The 27010-nt window shown below is 48.7% G+C and overlaps 2 protein-coding genes and 1 long non-coding RNA gene across 14 annotated transcripts in view; 1 reads left to right on the top strand and 2 right to left on the bottom strand.

The window, feature by feature from the left end:
* GAMT (guanidinoacetate N-methyltransferase) overlaps window positions 1–27010 on the bottom strand; it is a 230584-nt gene that overhangs the window by 28869 nt on the left and 174705 nt on the right. The gene's annotated exons all lie outside the window — the stretch shown is intronic.
* DAZAP1 (DAZ associated protein 1) overlaps window positions 1–27010 on the top strand; it is a 53661-nt gene that overhangs the window by 16522 nt on the left and 10129 nt on the right. For 4 of the 11 annotated variants that reach the window (XR_014506691.1, XR_014506692.1, XM_083421767.1 and 1 more), the window contains exons 3-11: window positions 452–618; window positions 2670–2735; window positions 5937–6041; window positions 11371–11419; window positions 17054–17136; window positions 21064–21217; window positions 23202–23231; window positions 25917–26057; window positions 26543–26725. Coding sequence is in view for 7 of the 11 variants with exons in the window: in XM_083421767.1 (XP_083277893.1) it covers window positions 452–618; window positions 2670–2735; window positions 5937–6041; window positions 11371–11419; window positions 17054–17136; window positions 21064–21217; window positions 23202–23231; window positions 25917–26057; window positions 26543–26725 (978 nt within the window). In the remaining 4 variants the exon portion in view is untranslated. Of the gene's footprint in view, window positions 1–451; window positions 619–2669; window positions 2736–5933; window positions 6042–11370; window positions 11420–17053; window positions 17137–21063; window positions 21218–23201; window positions 23232–25916; window positions 26058–26542; window positions 26726–27010 lie in introns of all 11 variants that reach the window. The other 7 variants (XR_014506693.1, XR_014506694.1, XM_083421768.1 and 4 more) reach the window with 4 other exon arrangements.
* On the bottom strand, window positions 23151–25910 carry LOC310668659. The gene is made up of 2 exons (XR_014506764.1): window positions 24764–25910; window positions 23151–24685 (listed from the first exon to the last, which is right to left on the bottom strand). It is a non-coding gene; the product is annotated as an uncharacterized lncRNA (long non-coding RNA).

Here is a 27010-nt window from a genome sequence, read left to right as displayed (position 1 = left end):
CACAAATCCTCAAGCCTTATTAAAACAAGCCTCCCTATAACTACAAATTGCTCCTTGTGCCTTGGCTCTCTTGCCTCCACCATTAAGCTGTCCTTCTGTGGACCCTACGAGTCTGTTCTGAACAGCGTTCCGCTGCTTCTCAAAGCACTGAATGGCTGGGAACCCATTTTAAGGTAACGAATACTTCAAGCATTTATTTTGGTTGCCCTGCCGGGGCTATGTCTGCCATCTTGCGGGTTTCCCACAGGCTTCTGGTTCACCACTGCGAGAACAGAATGCTGGACTAGATGGGCTGTTGGCTGCGGGCTTTCCTTATGTTCTCAAAAAAAGTGCAAGCCAGCTTGAGACCATGTGTTGTGGGGGTGCATTTATTTCCGTCTCGGCCCACGTTCTGTCTCCCGGCAAATCGTCCTCAACAAAATGCGTGTGTGTGTGTGTGCTTCTTCAACAGAAACTCTCCGCAGCTACTTTTCCCAGTATGGGGAAGTTGTCGACTGTGTTATAATGAAAGATAAGACGACGAATCAGTCGCGAGGGTTTGGATTCGTCAAATTCAAAGATCCCAATTGTGTGGGGACAGTCCTGGCCAGCAGGCCTCACACATTAGATGGCCGAAATGTAAGTTTTGGGTGGGGTGGGGGAGTGATTGCTTTTCCAGTTATTTCTTAAGCTAAGCAGGCAACTGTGACTGTGACTGACTGAATAATTAAAAGCTTTGGTTGAGCAATTGCTCCTTCCATATGTGACTGAACTGAGGCCAAACCTAATTAGTACTCGGCTTTTAGGAGAACTTTCAGCACTTCTCTTATATGTTCTCAACTTAAATTTTTATTAGTTTTCATCAAACATACATTCCAATACATTCATTGTATTAATACATCTCATACATAACATTAGCTCTATTGAGCTTTGGACTTCCTTCCTCCCCTTCGGTAAGTATCATATATTTTCATTATGTCACGTATTTTATACATTTATCTATTTGATCATAAGCTGTTGACATTAATCAAATCCTGCCAGTGTCTTTAAAGATTTACAGTTGTCTCTTATATAATCCAAGTGTTTACTCCAATTTTCATAAAACTTTTGTTCATGCTGATCGTTTATTCTCCCCAATATTCTAGCCAGTTCCGCATAATTAATCATTTTGAACTGCCATTCAGTAATAGTTGGTATTACTTCTGTTTTCCAATTCTGGGCTAACATAGTCCTTGCTGCTGTCGTGGCATACAAGAATAGGTTTTTATCTTTCTTTTACATGCTCTCCCCCATACCTTAACATCTGCTCACGATATCATGGGTGGAGAACAGCGAGATTCCCCTCTCCGCTTGACTGCTAGATGAACCCTCCTTTCCTGTTTTTGGAATTGCTACCACCCCAAAGTATCTCTTGGTCAGGGGGCCGCGCACCAGGTTAAGCTGCCCTTGTGTGTTCTGCTGTCTCTTGGATTTGCGAAGTCTGGCAGGGGGCTGCTGTCATGCTCTTGCGAAATGAAAGTGTGGCAGGCTTGCAAATCGGTCCACCAGCGTTGGACCTGACAACCTGCCCATCAGTTTCCCGAAGGGGATTAAGGCCCAGCTCTCTTTCCAGTTTGCAGCAGCGTCACTGCCCTGGTCCTTGCCAGCCCTGACTCGCAGGCGAGTGGCCATTCACACGCTAGGGAGGAGTGGGCAAGCAGCCAGCCCTGAGAGCGACTGGTAGGTCCACTTTGATTCACAGTTTCCTAGCCTGCCTGTATTTATCCAAAGCATTTTTACTCGGCTCTTGAGCAAAACGAAACTAAAAGGCTCCCAGGGCAGCTTCCAAATCAGTCCCTGCCCTCAGGGATTTCAAAGACATGGCGTGGAAAAGGGATTGGGGAGGAGGAGGAGGAGGAGGAATAATAATAATAATAATAATAATAATAATAATAATAATAATAATAATAATAATTTATTATTTATGCCCTGCCCATCTGGCTGGGCTTCCCCAGCCGCTCTGGGCGGCTTCCCAAAAAAATATTAAAATACTGTAATACATCAAACATTAAAAGCTTCCCTAAACAGGGCTGCCTTCAGATGTCTTCTAAAAGTCTGGTAGTTGTTGTTCTCTTTGACATCTGGTGGGAGGGTGTTCCACAGGGAGGGCACCACTACCGAGAAGGCCCTCTGCCTGGTTCCCTGTAACTTGTCTTCTCGCAGGGAGGGAACCGCCAGAAGGCCCTCGGTGCTGGACCTCAGTGTCCGGGCTGGACGATGGGGGTGGAGACGCTCCTTCAGAAAGAAGAAAGAAAGGAGGCTTGGGCACAAGTTCTTCGTTAGCAGTTTCTTGTAACGACTGATTAGAATGTACAAGGAGAGGAGGAGCTAAACATTGCTGGTCTCTCAGCTGTGCGTTGATTTAAAGGCCCTGCCATCCCTTCTTTCCTCCTGCCACATAGCCTGGTGGCTGCCTTTAGAGAACATGACTGTGCTGAGTTGGGACACATCTGCCTGTGTTAGATTTGCCCCTGTGGGCTTCTTGAGAGACGGTTTCAGCTGTCCACAGGAGGGCAGGACCTCCGGGTCTCCGCTCAGCTTGCTTGTTTGAACGCCAGCATCGGGCAAAGCCAGCTTTGGGTCTCCTTTTCGTTTCAGACTAAACTCTGGCTTGCCCTGCCTCCTGTTTCACCCTCTCCCTTGTTTGACAGATTGATCCAAAGCCTTGCACCCCTCGCGGAATGCAGCCAGAGAGAACCCGATCAAAGGAGGGATGGGTAAGGAAGCCGCTTTGGCGTGCGTCGCTCTCCGCTCTTTCCTCCCTCGGTGCCCTTACTGAGCTGCCAGTGTTTGTTTCCCATGTCCAAATTCTGAGGAGCTTCGTTAACCCGCTGTAAGCAGGGCAGCAAAATTCAGCCGCAAACAAATGAAGCTCTGGGGACTGGGTTACCAGATGTCACCGCTCGCTGAAAGCAGCCATGTTTCAGTGTGCTCAGCTGAACCCGCTGATCTTCACGATCTGGCGCTCGGGGGGGGGAGGGTTAGCTGTGGTTTTGATATGTGTATACCTGCTGCTTGCAGGGGGGCATGTTAACACTGACACATGAACATTGTTGTGTTCAGATGCCTCCTTGCCCAATGAATATTTATTATTGATGTTTATATTATGTCTATCCTTCCCCCGCAAAGGAATTGTTCAAGGGGGGAATAGAAAGGAGCCATAAGTGTTATAAGAGCCAGGAACAGTCAGCACAGGCCAGGAAAGGCATTAGCCGTAGTGACCAAACGTGTCTTCATTTCCTGACCTCCCTTGTTGTAGTTAAGTAGCTTAGCTGGCTTCACTGGGGAGCAGTTGCTACCACAATGAAGGGTCCACCGAATGTCCTAGTGTGCTTGTTCGATTTGTGAAGTCAAGGGGTTCTGTTGGGTCAGCTTCTCCTGTCAATTAGGAGCAGCCCAGCCTTGGGAGCATGTAGGGTAAGTCTCTTCAGCTTGGGGATTTTTCCAGAGTTCTGCCTACACATCTGCCCTCTGGGGTTTTCTGCCAGTGTCTCCATTTGCCACCCACATCGGTTCCAGGTTCCCTGGCATACTGTCCCCTTGCTTTCGGCTCCATCCACGCCTGTGAGCTCTCAGCGGCCCATTCCCTTCTCCCACTCCCATCCTTGTCCCTGTTTTTTAACTATCGTATTTTTCGCTCTATAGGACGCACTTTTTCCCCTCCAGAAATTGAGGGGAAATGTATGTGCGTCCTATGGAGCGAATGCAGGCTCCTTGGCTTCAGCGATAGCAATGCTAAGCCTCCCAAGCGCAGAGGGAGCACTCCCTCTGTGCTCCAGAGGCTTCGTGTTGCTTTCGCTGAAGCCCTCTCGCTCTCCAGGCTTCAGGGATTGCCACGCGCAGCCCCTCCGGCAGGGAGAGGCTGCACGGGGCTATGGCTTCTTTAGCCCCACGCAGCTTCTCCCGGGAGGGAGAGGTTGCGTGGGGCTAAAGAGGAAGCCAAAACAGGCCAGTGGGATCCATCCCACTGGCTGCCTTGGCTTGTGCCATAGCCACGCGCAACCCCTCCGGCAGGGAGAGGTTGCACGCATTCTGTACACTGCTCTTTGGGGCTGGGGGGGAAATAAGATTATTTTTCTTGATTTCCCCTCCTAAAAACTGGGTGCACCCTATGGTCCGGTGCGCCCTATGGAGCGAAAAATACGGTATGCTCTCCACAGAGTGTCCTCTCTCTTCCTCTGCTCTCAAGCCATGCCTTCAGCCTCCATTTCTGCCAAGCTTTTCCGGACCTGCACTGCAACTCTGCTTTCCTTGATAATCAGCCCTTGCTATCAAATCCTTCCCTCCCTTCTCACCTTTGTCCTGTTTGCTGTACTTGATCGCTGCCCATCTCACTTATACGGAGGAGGCGTGGGCGGGGAAGAAATAATTACAGTGTTCTTAACAGCACTTCCACGCGCAGGCAGAGTTCAGTTCACGCACGGCAACTTAACTTGGCGAGTCTTTCCAAGGTGCCTGCTCCAGTAGCGTGAGCCTTTTAGGTGCAGCTGGTTTTCAAGACAGGTAACGTCTGAATTGTTCACCTTCTGGCCGATGTGATTCCATCCACATGCAAATATGGCATTTCAGCACCCTGGGCGCACATTTGTAGCACAACGCATCAGCACTTCCTTCCAGTAGGACAGGAAGACTTGTGACTACTGTTCACCGCTTCAGTTGTTGAATTATTGAGGGGGGGGGTTAGGGAGGTGACCTAGCCCCCCAATAGCCTTTGCTCAAAAGCCCCTACAAAACTCAGATAAGAGGACCAGGATGTGACATAGAGGAGGGAGAAAGGTTGTTTTCTGCTGCTCCAGAGAAGCGGACACGGAGCAATGGATCCAAACTACAAGAAAGAAAATTCCACCTAAACATTAGGAAGAACTTCCTGACAGTAAGAGCTGTTCGCCAGTGGAATTTGCTGCCAAGGAGTGTGGTGGAGTCTCCTTCTTTGGAGGTCTTTAAGCGGAGGCTTGACAACCATATGTCAGGAGTGCTCTGATGGTATTTCCTGCTTGGCAGGGGGTTGGACTCGATGGCCCTTGTGGTCTCTTCCAACTCTATGATTCTATGACCAATACAAATGGTAAGAGGAATGGACTTCCTCTCTACCTTTACCCATTGAAAACATCTCTCTCAACTCCCACCCCACTGGTGCTGCCTCATATATACCGTATTTTTTGCTCTATAAGACGCACTTTCCCCCTCCTAAAAAGTAAGGGGAAATGTGTGTGCGTCTTATGGGGCGAATGCAGGCGGGAGGCTCTGCTCAGCGTTCCCTTTAAAGAGCCGCATGGAACGTGTGTGTGGCTCTTGGGGGCCCAAAGAGCCGCACACACGCTCCATGTGCTCTTTAAAGGGAGTGCAGCTCTTGGGGGAGCCTTAGCCACACGGAGCCTCTCCTGGGCAGGGAGAGAATTCATGCCGCTGCCCAGGAGAGGCTGCGCGCGGCTATCCCATAAGCCAGGACACCAAGCGAGATCGCTGAGCTGTGATCCTGCTTGCTGTCCTGGCTTCTGGGATTCAGAATTTTTTCCCCCTTGTTTTCCTCCTCCCAAAGCTAGGTGCGTCTTGTGGTCTGGTGCGTCTTACAGAGCGAAAAATACAGCCCCTCTGCCATTTGCAGTGGAGACACATGCTGACAAATGGCAGTCTGGCCGCATGAACGAATGTTGTTGTTGGTTGTGGTTTTTTGGGAGGGTGTGTGTCTTTGAGCCGGATCTGAACTGCAGGCTGCAAGACAAGTTAGAGAGCGCAGCTTGGTCCATCTCTGAATTTTAAGTCCAATTTGAAAGAACCCTTTTGCCCCTCTTCCTTTAAGGCAGAAGTTGCTCGGCCGTCAAAAGGACCGGCGCTTCCGCAGGCATGGAACAAGCATCACTTTGAAGGATACATCCTAGTTTTAATTGCCGCCGTTTCTGTCCCTTTTGTCTTAGCAGAAAGGATCCAGGAGCGATAACAAATCTAATAAAATATTTGTCGGTGGGATCCCTCACAACTGCGGCGAGACAGAGCTCAGGGAATACTTCAAGAAGTTCGGAGTGGTGAGTTTATTGCGCTGGCAGGCATCAGGTCTCCAGAAAGCAGCTTCTTTCTCCCATCTCCTCCATCTCCATTCCCTCCTCTACACCTGGAGTTCGATTTTTCGCCTCATCAACATGAAATATTCCTGTGGCTGTCTGCTCCTTCTTAAAAACCAACCAACCTGCATTTCTGGGCATTAGTCATAAAAGCCCCTAGTTCTATATTTTTTTTTTAAGATATTTATTAAAAGTTTTATAGTTACAGAAAAAAAGTATAAAAGAAGAAAGAAAGAATGAAAAATTTAACAAACAATACATCAAAAATAATAATAATAATAAAAGAACAATACATCAAAACAACAAGAAAAAACCAAAACATTTAAAAACACATCCAATTTCCATATCTTTATCTTTCATTTACTTGTTTCCTCGACTTCCTCACACCTCCCTTTTTTGTATTCTAGTTCAAATTAGCTAATTCAGCAAATCCTTTCCCTCTTTCTCAATTTTTGTTCTGTAGTTTATCCTAACCCAATCTAACTTTAAATTTTCCACTTCAACCCATTAATAATCAATTTTTGCTTAATTCTTTATAACATTTCTGCTAAGACCATATAACTTCATTCCAGTATTTTTCTAACATTCATTAATTTTGCAGTATTTCTGTAAATATACTTTAAATTTTTTCCAATCTTCTTCCATCGACTCCTCTCCCTGGTCTCAGATTCTGCCAGTCATTTCCGCCATTTCCATGTAGTCCATCAGCTTCATCTGCCATAAAAGCCCCTAGTTCTAAGGTGTTTGGTTTCAGAATCCTGAGCCCATGGTTTAGCCTCTTCTCAAAGTCCCATTGATCCAGCATAAGGATGTCTGATTTTTGCAAAATGTAGACAGCATGGCTTTTGTGTGTCTTTGTACTGTTTTGTGGCAGAAATAATTTTTTGGCTGGTATTAATTTGATGCCATGAAGTCTGCTCTTGCCCCTCTGTCTTCTCAGGGTGGACTGACCAACCAGTGTGAGATCTCCCTTGATGTCCTGACCGTCTCTAGGGGTCCCCCCCCACCCGAAAGCTGGAGCCTCTGGTGAGGGGCTCAGTGGTCCCCCAGTCATATACAGGTGAAACTCGAAAAATTAGAATATCATCGAAAAGTTCCTTGATTTCAGGAATTCAACTTGAAAGGTGAAACTAATATATGAGACAGACTCATGACATGCAATGCGAGATATGTCAAGCTTTGATTTGTGATCATGGCGTACAGCTGGTGAAAACCCCAAATTAACCAGCTCAGAAAATTAGAACATTCAAGGAAATCGGCAAAACAAGGATTGCAAATCGAACAAGATTGGACCTCTGAGAAGCAGAAGCACGTCACGCTTTGCATTTCACGAGTCGATCTCATATATTAGTTTCACCATTCAAGTTGAATTCCTGAAATCAAGGAACTTTCCCGCGCTATTCTAATTTTTTGAGTTTCACCTGTATAGTAGTAAACAAATTAATTATATCCATTCCTCACTCTTTGGTCAACTAGCCCCCCCCCCCCCCCCAGTCCTGGCTTATAACAAAATCCAACGCAAGGGTGTAATGTAGCAGGGATATGTTGAGTTGTGTGTGTCTAGCAAGCTTCTCTTGCACCTGATAACGGATGACCACCCTTTCTTAGAGCCAGGGAGTGGGGATTTCCATTGGGGCTGGTTGATAGTGAAAATGCCAACTCACAGAAGTAGCTCTTCCACTGACTATTTTTGGTCAAGGTGCCATTTGCTTAAATGGTTCGCAGATCATTTTCGTGCTTTGTTCTCAAGTGGGCCACATTCTTCACTCCCCCCCTCCCTCCTCACCCCTCTTCTTTCTCCCTCCCACCCACCCCCAAAGCAGGTAAGTCTCCAAACAACTCATCATTATTTGGACATAGGTTGCCTGCATTTATACTTTAATTTACAAGCTGCTTATGTTTGGAGCAGAGAGAGAATGGTAGACTCCCAGTTCCGGGCAGGCTTTGGCCCTTATCTCTGTGCTCCAGGCACCTAGGGCCTGAAAAGAAAAGGAAGAATTGCACCAGCAAGCTTTGAAAACAGGGTTTTGTTAATACAAGAAAAACCTATTTAATCACAACAGCGGATTTGCGTAGGTTTACGCCTGGAGTGTTACCAGTGTAACACATGAGGGGTGAAGCATGATTTCCCCCAGAACTCTTCCCTTTCTCAGAGGCTTGGGTTTCTGTGGACCTTTTCGTTCTAAACCAGGGGTCTGCAACCCACGGCTCCGGAGCCGCATGTGGCTCTTTTAAACCTTTGCCACGGCTCCGGGGCGGATACTAGCGAGGGGAGGAGGCGCATTGTGCGCCCCGACACTCCCCACTGTGGCGGGCGCTGTACTGGCTGTGACGTCGCATGGGGGCAGTGCGTGCGTTAGTCACGCACCGTCCCGACGTCACCTTCCCGCCCGCCCGCTACATTGTAAGGGACATGTACGCTGGTCACTGCATTGAAAGGGGGCACGTACGCTGGTCACTGTTTTGAAGGGGAGTGAAGAACACACACACACACAAAAAAGGTAACTTGTTAATTTAACGTTTATTTCTATGAGGAGGAGTAATTCTGAGGGGTCAAACAAAGAAATAATAAAAAAGTGACAAAAAAGTTATTTTTATAATGACGAGTTTTGCGGCTCCCAGGTTTTTTTTTCTTCGGAAACGGGTCCAAGTGGCTCTTTTTGTCTTAAAGGTTGCAGACCCCTGTTCTAAACTATCACTGGCTTACTCAGGAAAAGAGTTGAATGATTTCCAAAATAGAAAAATGGGGGTATTTTTTATGCTGGTACTGAGTTGGGATCGGGGGGGAGTAATTTTAATGCGCTGGCAGAGTGGCCTGCTGTTGAAGGGTGGGTAATGAATTTAATAATAGTAAGTCCAACTAGGGTTATCTGTCTCCCTGTCCTCCTTGCTTCCCTGCAAATATTACCTTTGGAATAAGCCCCCAGGTGTCCTGCTGATTTTTCATAGTTTCCCTTCCTTCCCAAACCCCCAAATTTCCACAGGAATTTAAGGAGTTCCGGCAGCAGCTTTAGGAAGCACCAGGAAATTGGTTCTGAGGTGTGCTGGAACAGAATGGATTTGAGAGGCGCAGGTGGAAGGGTGGGCAAGGACCTGTGCCAGGGTATTAAGGCCATAAATGGCAACAGCCTAGAGGTCCCGGGCCCTAAGGAAGTCAGATTAGCCTCAACCAGAGCCAGGGCCTTCTCAACACTGGCTCCGGCCTGGTGGAACGCTCTCCCTCATGAGACCAGGGCCCTGCGGGATCTGATCTCTTTCCGCAGGGCCTGTAAGACAGAGTTGTTCCACCTGGCCTTTGGCTTAGAATCAGTTTGATTCCCTCCCCCTCTTTCTTTTTCCTTTCTCCTCCTGTGAAGAGGCTGCATCCTAATGTTGTATTTTAATCTTGTTTTTTTAAAAGTGGTGCTTCAGGTTAAGAACAGTTTCAGGTTAAGTACGGACCTCCGGAACGAATTAAGTACTTAACCCAGGGTACCACTGTAGTTTGGTCAGTTTCGGAAGCAGACTGGAATTCAACTTGAGACGCGCAATTAAAAACGGGGAACTAGCTTTTCCCAACAGCGAATGTGTAAACTTGAACTTGTTCAGCAGCTAATGACTACTTTTGCCCAGATGAATCAGAAACATGATGCTCCTGTTTGCTTGAGGGGGTTTTCGTGGGGAGGTGGGGCAAACAATGGGCAAGGCGTAATTGGGCAGGTCCCAAATGGGAATTGACCCATGTTAGTAAGATCGACGTTCATGCTTGGTAACCTGAACCCTGCCAAACCAGTTGTCTTTTCAAACCTTAACTCGCCCCGGGTGGACCCATGTGTATCCCATTTCATTATGCAGTTGTCCTTTGGCTCCCAAAATACTCCCTGGGGGGGCATTTGTGGCTCATCCGGGCAAATGCTACCTAAAAGCCCTTGAGTGGTGCTGGGTGATAAATTTTCTCCTTCCCGCTGATGGCTGCTTCAGCAACTCAGCCTCAGCTTCCCCATGTGAGCAGCTCAGCCTCCTGGGGCTGGTTGGGGGAGGCTCTGAGTGCCGAAGGTCCTCATCCTGTCACAGCAGAGGCAGGCTGAGCTGGACCTGTAAAATGGGGAGCAGAGCCCCTCAAGCTTGTGGCTGATGGCAGTTTCTTTCCCCTTGTGCTTAGCTAGGTGACATCTCTTGTTATCTCCTTGTCTAACTAAAGAGGCCACCAGTAAATTAATCCGTATAGATTTGCCGATTAGGCCTCATTTGCAGACGGTGAAAGTGGGTGGGCTGAATGTTGAGGATTGGGCAGCTCTTAAACTTGCCACTGTCCCTCCTGTCTCGATTTCTCCAGAATGCCCTGGAACGACGCTGTCTCAAGGAAGCATTACCGTATTTTTTGCTCTATAAGACTCCCTTTTTCCCTCCTAAAAAGTAAGGGGAAATATGTCTGCATCTTACGGAGCAAAAGCAGGCTGCGCAGCTATCCCAGAAGCCAGAACAGGAAGAGGGATTGCTGCTTTCACTGCGCAGCGATCCCTCTTGCTGTTCCAGCTTCTGAGATTCAGAATATATATTTTTTTTGTTTTCCTCCTCCAAAAACCAGATGCGTCTTGTGGTCTGGTGCGTCTTATAGAGCGAAAAATACGGTAAATGGCACCAGTTATTCAGGAGTGAAAAATACATCTTTTTAGGAGCCCTGATTGTCATTTGAGGCTCTCTTTCCCTTGCTTATCACGCACTAGCCTCTAGATTGCCCCTTGAAAAAATAAACGAGGTACAGAGGTTAGCAAAGGGTAGTTAACGCAGGCCACCTGTTTATATGAGCAGACTCTGCCACCTTGGGGAGTTCTGCCTGCTTGAAACAATTACTAAGATGGCTAGAAAACATGCTCTGTGTTCCTTGTTTGTTCCTCCAGCTCACGCATCCGTCCTCACTCTCCAGGGCCATCTGCTTTTCTCCCTGCTCCTAGCAAGATGCGTTTTCTGCCGCTTCAGCACAATTAATCTGCACCTTGTCTGGAGAATTTTAAAAGACCGGTGGGGAGGTTGCCCTCTACCGATCTGCGACTTTGGTTTGCACTTTGGCATTGCTTTCTCAGTTATCCATTTGTGTTTTTTTAAAAAAAGTTTATTGCAGTTATATATTAACACCTGGAAGAAGAAAGAGCCACGAGTGGTCTTCTGCCTCTCAGCCCTTGCTTGGGGAAGGGTACTTGCCAGCGGCTTATTCTGCCTTGCTTCCTATCAGATGCTTATCGCTAGCTGCTGCCGTGTGTTAACCCTCCTGTGGGAGCGTCATCAGTCGAATTTCCCCTTCTCTCTTTTCTAGGTCACTGAAGTGGTCATGATCTATGATGCAGAGAAGCAGCGGCCCCGAGGTAAAGGAGAATCTAGTTTGTCCTTGAAATTTCTTTATCCTCTCCCTATGTCAGATGGCAAACTTTCACAACATCAACACACAATATATCTATATTGTTTACATTGCCTCGGGAAATTATTCCACTGAACAAACTGCTACATGTAATTCATGCAATTCCATCCTCCAGTGTGTTACTGCTTTTGAAGTCAGGTGTTAAATGTCCGTCTCTGTCTCCACCCTACCTGCCCGTTCCCCCAAAAGGTGTCTTCTTTAACGAAAAGGTTGACACCTGGATTGAGCCGCTTGTTTCAAATAGGCGAAGGAGAAGGAGTGAAAAGAAGCAGTCATTAAATGTACACATTCTCCTATCCCCCCCCTTTTTTAGAGCCATAAGGTAAAGGTAAAGGTACCCCTGACCATTAGGTCCAACCCCTGACTCTGGGGTTGCGGTGCTCATCTCGCTTTATGGGCCGAGGGAGCCGGCGTACAGCTTCCGGGTCATGTGGCCAGCAGGACTAAGCCGCTTCTGGCGAACCAGAGCAGCGCACGGAAACGCCGTTTACCTTCCCGCCGGAGCGGTACCTATTTATCAACTTGCACTTTGACGTGCTTTCAAACTGCTAGGTTGGCAGGAGCAGGGACCGAGCAACGGGAGCTCACCCCGTCATCGCGGGGATTCGAACCGCCGACCTTCTGATCGGCAAGTCCTAGGCTCTGTGGTTTAACCCACAGCGCCACCCGCGTCCCTTATTTTTTACAGCATACAGGCTCTTAAAATCTGTTTTCCAAGGCTGCAGTTATCAGTAACTGCAAGATTAGAACATGTGTTCAGCTTTGCCCTTTTTTGTGGTTAAATGGCTTCAGCTAAAAGCATTGGCCAAAGGCCACATCTGTTAAGTTGCTTCTTGAAAAGTTTCACAGACGAGGATCTAGGCAAGCCCCCTGTTACCCTTGAGGGATAACTGCTTTTATGTTTGAGTGAGTAGGCAGTTTCTCCCCGAACTCCAAAGGCTGAGTCAGCAGTGCCTTCTCAGCTTCAGCCCCAGCGGGAACCGGCCCTTGTCTTGTCTAGCTTTCCATTCCAGCAATCACTTTTCAGTCGGCTCTTAGAGGCAGTATTTTTTCCAAACAAAAACGTCATCTGCGTGAGTTGCACCTAACCCACTCGGTAGCATGTCAGACATGCTAGGAAACAGTTTGCCATCTAGACTTTTCCACTCTTCCTTGTTGACTCCATTTATTTTAAAGCAATATGTAAATTCTTCACTTCATATTGATTAAGCTGTTAAGTCTTAGTTTTTATTTTAATTTAGACATACATCCTTAGTGGCATATTTAAGTGTTTCATAGTAAAAGTACAGTAAACGTTAAGTTCTTTCTTCCCCCCCTCCCCTTCCTTTTCTTCTCTCTCTCTCTCTGTGAACTGTTTGTGATTAATATCTCTTTAGATTTTCTTCTCTCTAGGTGATAGATTATCACAGAGGTACAGGCCATTTCCACAAATGGAGGAGGGGTTCGGGCTTCTGCCTTTATTTGGAGTGTAAACTTGAAAGTTTTCAATATTTGGGGGCAGGAGGAGTGGGGGCGGGCGGTTTTCTCTTGTTTTGATGCCTTTTAATTCGTTTTGCAACAGCTTTGCACTGTTTCAACAGAAAAATTCACTGGCCCAGTAAAGAGCAGCATCTTCTTGCATGGTTCCCCGCCCCCTTTAAAGTTGGGAGAGGCAGTGAAAGAACCTTGCCACTACTTTGAACCATCGTTCCCGCACTTGTGCTCACCAGGAAAACAAGACCCAGACGTGATGATTTTTTTTTTACTTAAACGACCCCCTAAAGCTCTCGCAGTTCAACTTTCCCAGTGACGAAGCAGGAAACTTTGAAGGCTTCCTTCCGAGGTTTTGTCTTTTGCCTTAAAGCCTCACTTATGCAAGTAGCTACCACCAGCAGGTTTGAAGGGCGTGAACTGCCGGGCAGCCGTGTTTAGCTTCAGCCTTGTACACCAACAAGCGTGTCCGGTGCTGGATGCCAAGCATGGGTGGCAAGTTGGTGTGGCAGATTGGGCCCGGCTCGGCTCACAGCCAGCAGCTTTCAGCCGGTTGGGCATGATCCTGCAGCCTGCACTAGCAATCCACCCATTCCGACTACGGGCAAACATGACTCTTGCGTTTACACCGCTTTCCTCTTAACCGCTTTTGTCTGCGGCGTCCTGCGGTTTCCATTGCAACCCTATGCTTCCTTCACTCAGTTGCACAGCTGTGAACTTCACTGCAAGTGTCAACGTGTCGGTTAGACCCCTGGGGGATGCGAAGAGCAAATGCCTCTTTCATCAGTGGCTGCCCTGTGTTGCTCGCTATTGGATGCATCATGTTGATAACTTGTGAAGTCTCCCTGGCCGTCCTAGTTCCTCTCTTAAGCATCCTAGAAAACGCACTACTCCCTGTCCCAATTCTTGGTGTCTCTTTCTGCTCAAGCTCTTGCCCTCTTAAGATCTTAAACTTCCTTCTTTCATCTTAAAATCTCTGCTCAGTCATTTGTATGGCGGTTAGGAAGCTTGACCCGTATACTGGGCACCCACTCCTTATTCCCATTTTACAGAAGGGGAATGTGCGCTTGAATACTAATTGGCTTCCTTTCAGCCAGCTAGTGATTTCATGACTGAGCTGTGATATAAACTGGTTCCCCCTGCCGCCACCGCATCCTACCAGTTTTCCAACTTAGCACCAAGTTATAGATTTGAGAGGACCACTGATGGGAAGGATGCAGATGTCCTATAGAGGAATTTGGTCCACTTTTTTGGTCGGGGTCTGTTACGCTGCTTACTTACGAAGAGCAGCTTTGTAAATGTTACGCTTTTAAGTCCTACGACTCTTGTTGCAATCTTGTCTTGGAAAATGGCTTCATGGAAAAGCAAAGCTTTATACTAAGGCAAGGTTTACTGTGGCTGAACACTGAGGTAGCACTTAAGGTGAAGAAGAAGAGAGTTTGGATTTGATATCCCGCTTTATCACTACCCTAAGGAGTCTCAAAGCATCTAACAGTCTCCTTTCCCTTCCTCCCCCACAACAAACACTCTGTGAGGCGAGTGGGGCTGAGAGACTTCAGAGAAGTGTGACTGGCCCAAGGTCACCCAGCAGCTGCATGTGGAGGAGCGGAGAATCGAACCCGGTTCACCAGATTACGAGTCCACCGCTCTTAACCACTACACCACACTGGCTCTCAGAAACTCGTCACGGTCATTGCTTTTTTTTAGCTTGCCTGCTACTGAAAATTAAGAGCACCTTTGAATTGCATGCAGCATGCAGCTAAATCTGCACATCTGCAGAACGCAAAATTTGCACGAGTCCAAAACCTCTCGCATTGTTTTTGGTGGTTTGAGTCTCTGGGCTCACAGAGAAATTCCTGAATGACAGTGTGATGTGGTGGATCAGATGGGGCGTTTGGCCTTGAGGTGCTTTTCTCCCTTGCAGATCAGCTCTCAAAGCTCGTTGAGGTGAACTTGAGAGAGCTGCCGCGATCAGCCAAACTGCGGCTTGGGGCTCAGAATGCAGCCGGCTACTCATCTAGTCCTGGAACGTAGCAATCTCCCCTCTTAAGGGAGGAAGAGTTCACAATTTCCAAAAAACAGACAAACACAGCTGAGCTGATCCCCAACCTTTAGGTGGGTGCACCCATCTGTTTTCTCCCACCCCAAAATGCCAAACTTTCCCCCTCGCAACGAGTTCTTAAACCTTAGGCTTTCCCCTTCTCAAAACTCCTTGTGTTTCAGTCTTCTTAGGCCTTTCGCACCCATTTTCCTCTTCGGCAAAGCTTCCTGGGCTTCAAGGGAAATCTCCTTGTGAAGTTAACATTTCTTCCAGTGTCCTTAAGTGCTGCTAGGGTCCCCAAGAGCTTTTCAACAACCTTCTCCCCCTCCTGTTGTCAAGCAATCATTCAGCTTGCCCACCCCTTGTCCACCTGCGCTACATTCTTATAGAAGCAGTTCTGATCCAACAGCCTCTTAGCGCTTGCCTCCCTGACAACGTTTTGGTTTTCCATACGCCCTTTCCTTGCTGTCTTCCTTATTCCCAAAAGACCTCCCTGCCAACCCCCGTGACCCCATCGCCTCTTATCTGGGTCTGCCAGATCTCCGCTTCTGGGAAACTCTCGAATTTTTGCTTAGTTTTCCCTTCTGGTGTTTGCAATCCTCCTTTCTTTGAATCTCCTTGCTTGCCTCTCATTTTTCTTCCTAACCTTGTTGTCGTTTAGTTGTGTCCGCCTCTTCGTGACCCCATGGACCAGAGCAGGCCAGGCACTCCTGTCTTCCACTGCCTCCAGCAGTTTGGTCAAACTCAAGCTGGTAGCTTCGAGAACACTATCCAACCATCTCGTCCTCTGTCGTCCCCTTCTCCTTGCGCCCTCCATCTTTCCCAACATCAGGGTCTTTTCCAGGGAGTCTTCTCATGAGGTGGCCAGAGTCTTGGAGCCTCAGCTTCAGGATCTGTCCTTCCAGTGAGCACTCAGGGCTGATTTCCTTCCGAATGGAGAGGTTTGATCTTCTTGCAGTCCATGGGACTCTCAAGGGTCTCCTCCAGCAGCATAATTCAAAAGCATCAATTCTTCGACAATCGGCCTTCTTTATGGTCCTAACCTTGAGCGAAGAGCAAAAGAGCACATTTTTCTTCCGATCAGTAGCTGTCCCTGATAACGTCCTCCCCCCATTATAAATAGTGGACGTTTCTGAATCGGTTGTCTCTCGGGTGCAGAAACACCCATCTTTCCACTTCTGTCCTGCCAAGACTTCCATCTGCCTGCAGACAAGCAAAAGAGCCACTCTTTGTAGAGGCTGCTGCATCGTGGACCTGGCTTCATTTATACTCTTACGTGTTGGAGATGCTCTTAAAAGTCCCCCACAGCCCATTTATTTTTAATTTGATTCCGCCCCCCGACCCTGCTCTCGTTGCTGACAGCAGAATATTGACCTGCTGCGATCTATCTTGGCCTGTATCTTTGTGTCTTTTTTAAGTATGAACCTTTTCTACGATAAGGCTCCATGGGCTTACCCAACCATGTTGGATAAGCTTAGAGAGACAATAACTGTTACAGAGACTGTAGCTTTATTTATTTTTTTCTGTTGAACGCTTTAGAGCAATAAATGGCTGCTGTCAGCACTAGCTGCAAAGCGAAAATTAAACCAAGGGGGAAATCTTGGGTTTCAGGGGGGAAACGATTCAACGCCCCCACCCCAACGCCATTTCCCACCCCCAAATTCATTTTTTGTTTTTTAGAAAGCCGCTTTTGCGAAAGGCTGCAGTTGCGTCAGCTAATAGTGGTCCTGGATTTGGCCATTGGTAGTTTTCCAAGGGGACGCAGTGTGTTCTGCGTAGGACTGTGTTTGGGATTTTCTCAGATATTTATTCATGGAATGAATTGGCAGGGCAAACAGGTTGCCCCTGGAAGTACTGCCCGTAATATATTCTCCGTCAGCCAAATTTCCAGCGACAATAAACAGGGAGCTATCATGTTTTCCCACCAACCCTTGGCCCCAGAAGATCTTGCCATTGGGAAGTCACCTGAAACCCTTTGCTTGAACCCTTGGTTCGCCCCTAATACTGTTCATCATCCTGTTTTGTGTCACAACACCCTGCTACCTTGATTCACTCTTCGTCGTTGGCTAGGTTTTGGATTTATTACTTTCGAGGACGAACAATCAGTGGACCAGGCTGTCAACATGCATTTTCACGACATCATGGGCAAAAAAGTGTGTAGTTGTAGTTTTATTTTACCTTAAGACAAAGCTGAGCCTTGGAGCAACTGGCAATTTGGCTGGCGGATAGGAGCAGCTTGGGGGGGGAGTGTTTGAGGGGGACACACACACAAGGGGTGACAGAGAAGAATCCTCACAGGTGAAGCTTCATTGAGTGACTTGTTTTTATCGCACGAGTCTCCATCACCTTGGAACAGAGAATTTAATCTTCCACATTTCCACCAATTAAGAAGTAACTTCTTCCAAAGTATGGTACTGAGAAGGTTTAAACCAGCACCTTTCAGGCTGCATTTCTAGGCCCTGAAAGTTTATTGCAGAGAAGATTGATGGGGGGGAAAACCCCCTGAGAGGCAGTGTAATGATCTTGGTCTAATAAATTAGCGTTTAGCAGACCAAGAACAGGTGCTGTGCTTCTATGCTCCTGCTACCTCATATCTTTGAGCATTAACACATTTTTCCTTAAGCTGGTGCCCTCCAGAGGTTTTCTACTACAACTCCCATCAGCCTCAGCTTGGGGAAAAATGCATTAATGCAAGTCTCCTGTGGTTGGCTAAACCACTGGTTTTCTGGAAGTCTGAACTGCGTAAGCCTGGCAGTGAACTGTCAGAGGGATGAGGAAGGATGCTGGCAAAGCACTTGATCTCTGCCCAATAAGCAGTCATTTATCGACCTGAGGCGGTTGTGCCCGACCAGACTAGCCTGTTCATCTCCATACAACACCCCTCTGTAGGGGCTGGTTAGTGGGGGGGGGGTCACTCTCAATTTGTGCAGTGCAGGCCTGGAAATTTGGGAAACTGCTGACGAGCATTTGAGGACCATTTGTGGGCGGCTCGGGTTAAAATAATAGCTGAGGACCCCACTTGCGATTTCGTCATGGCGTTTGGCTGCGTTCACAAGAACTAAGGCAAGCAGCGTTGAGGTTTTGCTTTAGACGTTCTACTGGAAGGTGTTAAGGAGGTGTGATGGTAACAAGCTGGTAGAAGGCAGGCAGGAGCAGCAGGGCTGTTGTAGAAGGTGATTTTTGTTTTATTTTTTGCAACGCCAGTGAAATCTCTACGTTGCCAAAGGCTCAGCTTCCCATTACCACTCCTTCAGATGTGTGTGCCTTTTATTCCATATTCCAGCTGGGGAGGACGGGTGGGGAAGGGGAGCACAGCAGCCTTTGAAAGGCGAGATTTGAACAAAACACTGACCGAAGCATCGTGAAGGAATGGTTCAAACCGGGGAGGAAAAAAAATGGGTCACTTACTGTGAGACTTCGATACGAATCCACATATTCTTTTTACCTATAATAGCGTTTTTAACCACGATGCAGTTAAGTGACCTTTTGGTTGTTGTCATCTTCATACTGTGTTGTCAGCGCTTCCGAGAGACTTCTGGGTGAAGCGACTCTGCTTTCTTAACTCACTCGGCTTTTAAGTCCCTTGGCTCTCAGCGTGGCTTCACGTGAGCGAGCGAGTCAGGGGAAGGAGTGGCTTAAGTTTCAGAGAGCTGCCTCAGCCTCTAAATTGCCCCAGCTTCTGATAAAGGTGAAAGGGCGACGAAGAGATTCTTGTGCAAAAACTAAAGTGTTCTTCGTGGCTCTCCAGTTTGGGTTGGAACCGCAAACATTTGATGACAGACTCCTGGGTTTTTAAAACGCCCAACGCTCTCCCAGTTCTCAAGCTTTGTAATTCACAATGAGAAGCTGATTGTATTTTTGAAAGCTCAGTATTTCTCTGCTATCCGGAAAGTCCTGCCAGGATATCCTAGTTAATGCATAAATAGTTACGCAGTTTTAAAATATTGCTGAAATCTTCTGAGTTGGAGCTGGAGCTACTGCTTCACTCGTTTCGCCAGCTGCTAATCAAATTCTGTAGCACCAGTTCTGGGAACCCAGGAGAGAACTGGCTGATATGAGTTGGTTTCAAAATCCATGCTCTCCATCCCTCCCTCACCGCAAAAAAGTCCCTGCTCATCTTTGTCTTTGCACAAAGCTGAAGCCAAAATCTCAATATGGCAAAGATTGCAGCGATATAAATGCCATGTTACTCAGCCAGTGGCTGGAGAAAAGGCAGACTTGGAGCCATCGATGTTTGGGTGCCAAATACGTTTTTGCCGACCAGGTAGAGTACAAGTTCCCAGCCATTTTGGTAATTCCACCCATCGTTAACGGCGGCTTTTGAACTTTCCTCAGCGCTGCTGCTCCCCGATAAACCCCTGAAACAGCAGCGTCGGCAAAGCCGCGCTGCCTTCTTTCTCTTCTGCCCTTGATTACAGAAACTTATTCTCCCCACCCGACCCCTTTGCCATATTAAATGAGCAACCAAACTGTCTCAAGGTTTGGGGCTTGGGGCATAGGGGTGGGAAATTGCTTGTTTCCAGCACCCTCTCAGTGCAAGATTTGGGTCGACAAAAAAGAGAGGAGGGATGCTTCAGGGACATTGGGAGGCCTGTTATCTGCGCTGACTTGCGCAGCCTTGCAGAAGCAGAGTTAATCTAAAGTACACACATTTCATACGTTTCGCTTCGTGGCGTTTATATTCGGGCTTTCCTCCAGGGAGCTCAGGAAAGTTACGCAGGGCTCCTAGGTGGTCTTCTATCCAGGCAGCGACCACAGAGAAGGCCTGCTCAGCTTTAGTAAGGTTGCTATGGCTTTGGCCTTCAAACTGCGTCCTTGGCTCTTTTGGAGGCAAAGATTCTCGAGTTATTAAAGCGTGGCTGAGCACGTCCAAATTGTTAGCCGCGTCCCGACATCAGCACAAGCTTAAAACGGGGGTTTATTCTCTCTCCCTTTCATGACCCCATTGCTCAGCTTCACTTAATAACTCAGAGTTGATCTTCTGCCACCCCACCCCATGCCAAATTTCAAAATGAGCTTCATATTTGGATTTAAAACCGGCTGTGAAGTTTATCTTGGACAGGGAGTTTGTATTAAGTTGTCCAGGCATATCATTAAAGCACTGGGGTGCATTCACTTTATGTGTGACACACACACATCTACCTTATTTACAGAACAAAAGCGCTTGTCCTCTGACTTAACACAGTATGAAGGTTTTGCTTCTTATTGACTCAACTGTCCATTTTTTATTACCTGCATGTTTGTTTACTTTTTTGTTAGATGTAATGTAAGGTTCTCTTATCACATCCATTCCTTCTGACATTGTTTGAGTTAATTGAGGTTCTTTAAGCGTTAGCCTGGGGAAGGTAAGTCTCTATCTTCCATTAGACTTCTAAATAATAATAAAAGAAATAAGTTTATAAATAGGAATTTCTTTTTTAAAAAAAAAACAACAACAACTGGAAACTGAATGTGTGTTTCTCAGGTATGAACAAAGCCGAAATTGCAATTTAGCTGTGTGGCATGTTTGGCCACAAATTACAACACTTTCCTCATCGCCACTCTGCCAAAACACAAAAAAAAGAGGTCTGGCTTAAAGCCTTTGTACCTTTCTTCCGTGTTGTTCCCCTCAACCTTGCTAGCAAACTTAATTCTTCTTACCTGCGAAGCCAGGCACCAGAGCTGTGTGCGGAGACCGAAAGTCTGTCGAGAAGACGCCGCTGCCTGCTTGTTACGTGAGCAAGCCAACCAGCAGACATAGCGGAAGAGAAAAAACCACACCCGGGGACACCTTTTATCCTTAACCGCTTTACGGAGCGGAGACTTTCGGAGCGGCTTCCTCTTGAACTACCCATTGTACCCGAGAAACACTTGCTTTTTTGTTCTCTAAACTAGTGGTCTTTAAAAAAGAAAAAGAAAAAAAGCTTGTAATTCTTTGATTAAGTTCTTAGCCGTAAGTCATAAGGTGCTAAGATATGAGCTTTTGCTTTTTAAGTGTTAAACTTAAGGGTGTGTGTGAAGACGGGCAGAGTGCGGGGGGGCAGCGGCGGCGAGCTAACCGGCAGCCTCCCCTCCCTGAGCGCCTCGCTCTCTTTGTCTAGGTGGAGGTGAAGCGGGCCGAGCCTCGGGATAGCAAGAGCCAGACGCCAGGGCCGACGGGCACGAGCCAGTGGGGAAGCCGGATCATGCCAAGCGCTGCCAACGGCTGGGCAGGGCAGCCCCCACCTACCTGGCAGCAAGGATACGGACCTCAAGGTACCACTTCGCCGCTGGTTGCGGGACGCTCCTGGGCCAAATCAGGCTTGGCCTTCATTCCTCTCTACGCGAACAAGCTCCTCCGAGCAGATACTGGCAGCCCCTGCAAATATCTTGCTAGTTTAGGGTGCCGAAGGGCAATCTGCTCTGCCTCTGTCCATAGCTGTCGACTTACAGATTTGAAAATAAGGGACCAGCGGCCTTGAAAATAAGGGATCAGCAGCCAAAATAAGGGATCAGCAATTACTTTGATAAAGTACATATTTTGTTGCGTGCAAATGGCTTTAGATACCTGTTAGGTCCATAAATTACCGTATAGCATATATTCAACACAAAAAAGCAGCAACAATTTGTTGTTGACAAAGGACAGCTGGACATAGAAAGGGCCCCATTGCCTTCAGGAGCTTATTTAAGGGACATCATCAATAAGGGACAGCAGCGGGACATGGCGCTGGGATAAGGGACTGTCCCGGCAAATAAGGGACGCTTGCCGCTATCCCTCTGTCCCCAGGCATCTTCAGGTTCTCCGTGGTCAGAGGCCGTCAGCGCCTCTGAGCGCCAGCTGCTGGCAGGGGAAAGCTGCTGCCGCACTCACGTCCCGTTGGGGCATCTGGTGGGCCATGGCGAGGACAGGAGGATGGGGTGCCCTTGGGCCTGACCCAGCAGCCAGCCTCTCCTAGGGAGTACTGTATTTTTCGCTCTATAAGACGCACATCTTCCCCTCCGAAAATTAAGGGGAAATGTGTGTGCCTCCTATGGAGCGAATGCAGGCTCCTTGGCTTCAGCGATTAGCAATGCAAAGCCTCTGAAGCGCAGTGGGAGCGCTCCCCCCACGCTCCGGAGGCTTCGCGTTGCTTTCGCTGAAGCCTCTCCAGGCTTCAAGTTCCTTTCGCTGAAGGGTAGGTGCCCCTTCAGCTAAGCGGGAGGAGAAATGAAAGGGGCTCCGTTTCTCCTGCCGCTTCCCTGAAGGGGCGTTGTGCAGAGAGGGGGAGAATTTTTTCTCTCTTGTTCTCCCCCTCTAAAACAAGGTGCGTCCTATAGAGCGAAAAATACGGTAGGTGATTGGAAAGGGGGTTCCTCCCCCCCCCAATCAAGTTCCATGCTGAAATAACTTCGAAACAGGCACGATCCAGACTGTTTTGAAGCACCCCTGGACCTTGGCAGCCCATTTGAGAGGGGTCAAGAACCTTCCTCCTCTGCCTCTTGCAAGCCCTGCCTCCAGCCCTCCTTCGGCTGGAGCTTGCAGCAGATGCTGCCTGCGCGGAAGTGATAGTGTCTCATCGGTAGAGGTGCAGGCAGCGGTTTGCGACAGCCAAATGCGGGTTTGGAACTCCTCTTTCATTTACAGTGGTGCCTCGCAAGACGAAAAGAATCCGTTCCGTGAGTCTCTTCGTCTAGCGGTTTTTTCGTCTTGCGAAGCAACCCCATTAGCGGATTAGCGCTATTAGCGGTTTAGCGGCTATTAGCGGCTATTAAAGGCTTAAGGGATTAGCGGATTAGCTGCTAAAAGGCTATTAGCAGCTTAGTGCCTTAGAAAAAGGGGGTGGGGAGCGGGAAAAAATCGCAGCAACTCGCAAGACATTTTCGTCTTGCGAAGCAAGCCCATAGGAAATTCGTTTTGCGAAGCACCTCCAAAACGGAAAACCCTTTCGTCTAGCGGGTTTTCCGTCTTGCGAGGCATTCGTCTTGCGGGGCACCACTGTACTTTCAACATGTCAAGTATGCAGGCCTCTGTAGCTTAAAAGAGTCTGCGGCCACATCCCAGGCGCTGTTTTTCAAATGCTGCGTTTCAGAAGAGCCCCAAACAACTCTCCCGCTAGGCTCCGCTTCTTGACATCCCCACAGTTCTGAAATGATGAGGTTGTAAAACGACTGAGCACTGTCCCGGTCAAACAGGCATGGTATCTTGACTGGTCTTGTGTGTGTTTTTTCCTCTCCCTTCCCTGCCCTCTTCCTCTTCTTCCCCCCCCCCCCCCCACTTTAGGGATGTGGGTACCAGCGGGACAAGCACTCGGTAAGTACGTCACAGTTGTTGAAGGCCTTGTATATTGAATATCCTAAGCCTAAATAAAGCAAATCAAAGGGCTGTCGTGCTTGGAGTAGAGCCGTTGAAAGGGAATGAACTTAAGCCCATTAATTTCAGTGGTTCTACAGTGGTTTTGTTGCACGCAACCCAGAATTTTTAGCATCGGCTTGGTGCCTCTGCAGTTTTCCTCCCAAGAACTCTTCACTGCAAATTTGCAAGAAGCCCCTTGAGCAAGAATTCCCAGGGTTCTTGTGTGCATGAGCTGGGTGGGTGGGATAAGCAAGGAGAGCTCAGGCCAGGGAAAGGGATTTCTTTCATCTTTGTTGGCAGGGATAGGTGTGACCCTTGGCTTTAATTCCATATGACCCTCTGCCTTAATTCAAGTGTCAAGGAGGGGGAAAGGGAGCAACCAAGTCAGGTGGGCAGTTGTGCCTTGGATCTCAAACGCCTTGGCTCCCAAACAAATCGGCTCCCAAACGATCAAAACCCGGAAGTGAGTGTTCCGGTTTCCGGATGATTTTTGGAAACAGAAGGTCCGGCGCAGCTTCCAATTGGCTGCAGGACACTCCTGCGGCCAATCAGAAGCCGCACCTTGGTTTTCGAACGGTTCCGGGACCGGAACAGACTCCCGGAACGCATTCTGTTAAGAGAACCCAAGGTGTGACTGTACTAATGATAAACGAAAGCAGCCACAAATGTAGCTAGCCCGCATTAACTCATGTTAGTCATTTGTTGCACATTGGCAACCTGAAAAGATTAGGGGGTGGGGAGGGGAGGAAGAGGGGAAAATGAACTAGCTTTTTCCATTTTCCAAAAAGAAGCCCTGCCTTTTAAAGGCCTGGTCCCGTAAGCCTTCATTTTCCCAGTACAGCAAAGACAAATGTCCTCTCTCTTTTTTTGAAAGCTGGCTCTCTGAGAACCGTGGGAACGGCTGGATTAAAGCTGTGCTCTTTTATTATTTCTCCACCATGCTAGCCCCTTGGCTGGCTTGGAAGAGCTGGGCTCTGCCCAGTTCAGAAGTGGGGTGAGCTACCAAATGTTTGTTTGAAACAAGCCACAACTTCATGTAGGCAGTAGCCCTCGACAGCCCCGCTAACAGCGAAAGCTGAAGGAGTACGACCCGAGGAAAATCATTTCTGCTGCCTGTTTGTGCATTTAGGATTTTTAACCCCCTAAGCAGCTGGAAGGCACGTGGGTGGCGCTGTGGGTTAAACCACAGAGCCTAGGGCTTGCCGATCAAAAGGTCGGCGGTTCGAATCCCCTTGACGGGGTGAGCTCCCGTTGCTCGGTCCCTGCTCCTGCCAACCTAGCAGTTCGAAAGCACCTCAAAGTGCAAGTAGATAAGTAGGTACCACTCCAGCGGGAAGGTAAACGGCATTTCTGTGCGCTGCTCTGGTTCGCCAGAAGCAGCTTAGTCATGCTGGCCACATGACACCGGCTCCCTCGGCCAATAAAGCGAGATGAGCGCCGCAACCCCAGAGTCAGTCACAACTGGACCTAATGGTCAGGGGTCCCTTGACCTTTTAAGCAGCTGGAAGAGGGGGCAGGAATATGCAGTTTGTTAAGACTGCTGTGCCTCTCTTTCGATGAGAGCTTGATGCCACATCTTAATTGGATAGGTACTTATTTAAGTCAGATCGTACAAGAAAACTGGACCCTGCCATGTGGCAGTTTTAAGAATGTGGCCCCAAAACTGGACTGGTAGCTACTGATTTTCTACTTCTTTAAAAGTGACCAAATGTTGCGGGAGCGAATGAGGTAGTAAGAAGTATTTTTGGAGAGTGCCCCTTGGAATCCTACTTGCAGAGCCAATTCAAAAAACAACAACAGCAACCCACTCCTCCAAACATCCACCCCGTTGTCATTTCACATTACATGTATTCTCTTGTAAGAAGAAGTGGGGCACCTGGGGTCCTCTCGGTATTGTACTCCAGCTCCCATCAGCCCTAGTGGTCTGGAGTGATGGGAGTTGTAGTCCCACAACACCCAGCCTCCCCAAACAAGGGCTTCAGTTTTTATGTGGCGTTTCAAGCGCCACCCACGCTATATGTCTGTTGTCTTACCGTTTGAGGATCAGTAACCCAATTAAGAGGGGACGCGGGTGGCGCTGTGGTCTAAACCACTGAGCCTAGGGCTTGCCGATCAGAAGGTCGGCGATTCGAATCCCCGCAATGACGGGGTGAGCTCCCGTTGCTCGGTCCCTGCTCCTGACAACCTAGCAGTTCGAAAGCACGTCAAAGTGCAAGTAGATAAATAGGTACCGCTCCGGCAGGAAGGTATACGGCGTTTCCATGCGCTGCTCTGGTTTGCCAGAAGCGGCTTAGTCATGCTGGCCACATGACCCGGAAGCTGTACGCCAATAAAGCGAGATGAGCGCCGCAACCCCAGAGTCGGTCACGACTGGACCAATGGTCAGGGGCCCCTTCACCTTACCTTTAACCCAATTAAGCACCGTGTTGTGGGGCTGGGGGTGGAGGGAACCTCTTAAATGCTATACTTCCTGGGTGGAAAACACCTAAGTCAAGTTAGCTACTTGATGTTGGTGCAGTGGGTTTTGAAGACCTCCCCAAGCCTCGTAGGTCGCTCCCAGCTTGATGGAGCCGACTTGGGGCGTTGTAACCTCTCCCTGTCTTCTCAAGCTCCTCCTCATTGGCTGCTCCTACCTTTCCCCAGGTGGGTATGGCCCCCCTCCTCCAGGCAGAGGAGCTCCACCTCCACCACCGCCTTTTACCTCGTACATCGTCTCGACCCCTCCAGGAGGATTCGCTCCCCCGCAGGGCTTCCCGCAGGGATATGGGACCCCTCCGCCCTTCAGTGAGTATTCCTGACCTCTTTGCGGCACAACTCGGGGAGGGGGGGCCCTACGTAGTGTGTGTATATACCCTGCCTCCCACGCGCCTGTCCCACTCCGTGTTATTCTCACAATAACCCTGTAAGGCAGGTCAAGCCAGGAGCGTGTCACTGGCACAATACCAGCCAGTGCGCGAAGTCTCAGAAGGTGCTATGATGCTCTGACCCTGGCCGATACAGCCCAGAAAATCTGGGGAGCCACCAGGGTTGGGGGAAGGCTGCTCTGCCCTCTTCCGAACACTGGCTCCATTTGAATTTCCCCTCCTGGTCCCCGGTTGGTGGGTGAGTAATAATTAGAGGAGGAAAGCTCCCTGAGGCCCATTTCCTTTCCTAGCCTTGAGTTGCGCGGTTCAGGTATCGGCTCAGGGCTTCCTCCGTGGGCCTCCCCGCTCACGCTTTCCGTGACTTCTCTTTCTTTCTCCTTCCCCGCTGCCCCCCGGCCTCCTCAGGTTTTGGATACGGTGGCCCGCCACCTCCACCAGACCAGTTTGCTCCTCCAGGCGTCCCTCCGCCACCTGCCACTCCCGGGGCGACACCACTCGCTTTCCCCCCTCCGCCACCGCCATCTCAGCCAACTCAGGACATGAACAAGCCACCAACCGCCCAGCCAGATTTCCCCTATAGTCAGTTTGGTAAGTGACGGCCTTGGGGTCTGTGTGGCTCCTCTTCCGCCTTTGCCTGCTTCCCTTCTCCTCCCCGTCCCCTTTATTTCGTTCACGATAGCTCCGCTAGAGAACAGGATTGGGGCTTTGCTTGCAAAGGGTATCCAAAGCATCCGTTCTGGTTGTCTTCTTGTTTCTGCCTTTTTAAAGGGTGGGAGGGGGGAGCCCTGCCTGTCATAGATTAGCCTCTGGAGGGTTTAGGCTTGCGGCAATCATCCTTGCGATGTGAAAGCTGGCCCTTGAGATCCGACAGGG

Source organism: Podarcis tiliguerta (assembly GCF_965153285.1).
Source record: "Podarcis tiliguerta genome assembly, chromosome: 18".
NCBI lineage: Eukaryota > Metazoa > Chordata > Lepidosauria > Squamata > Lacertidae > Podarcis > Podarcis tiliguerta.
This window is presented reverse-complemented; position numbering and strand designations above follow the sequence as displayed.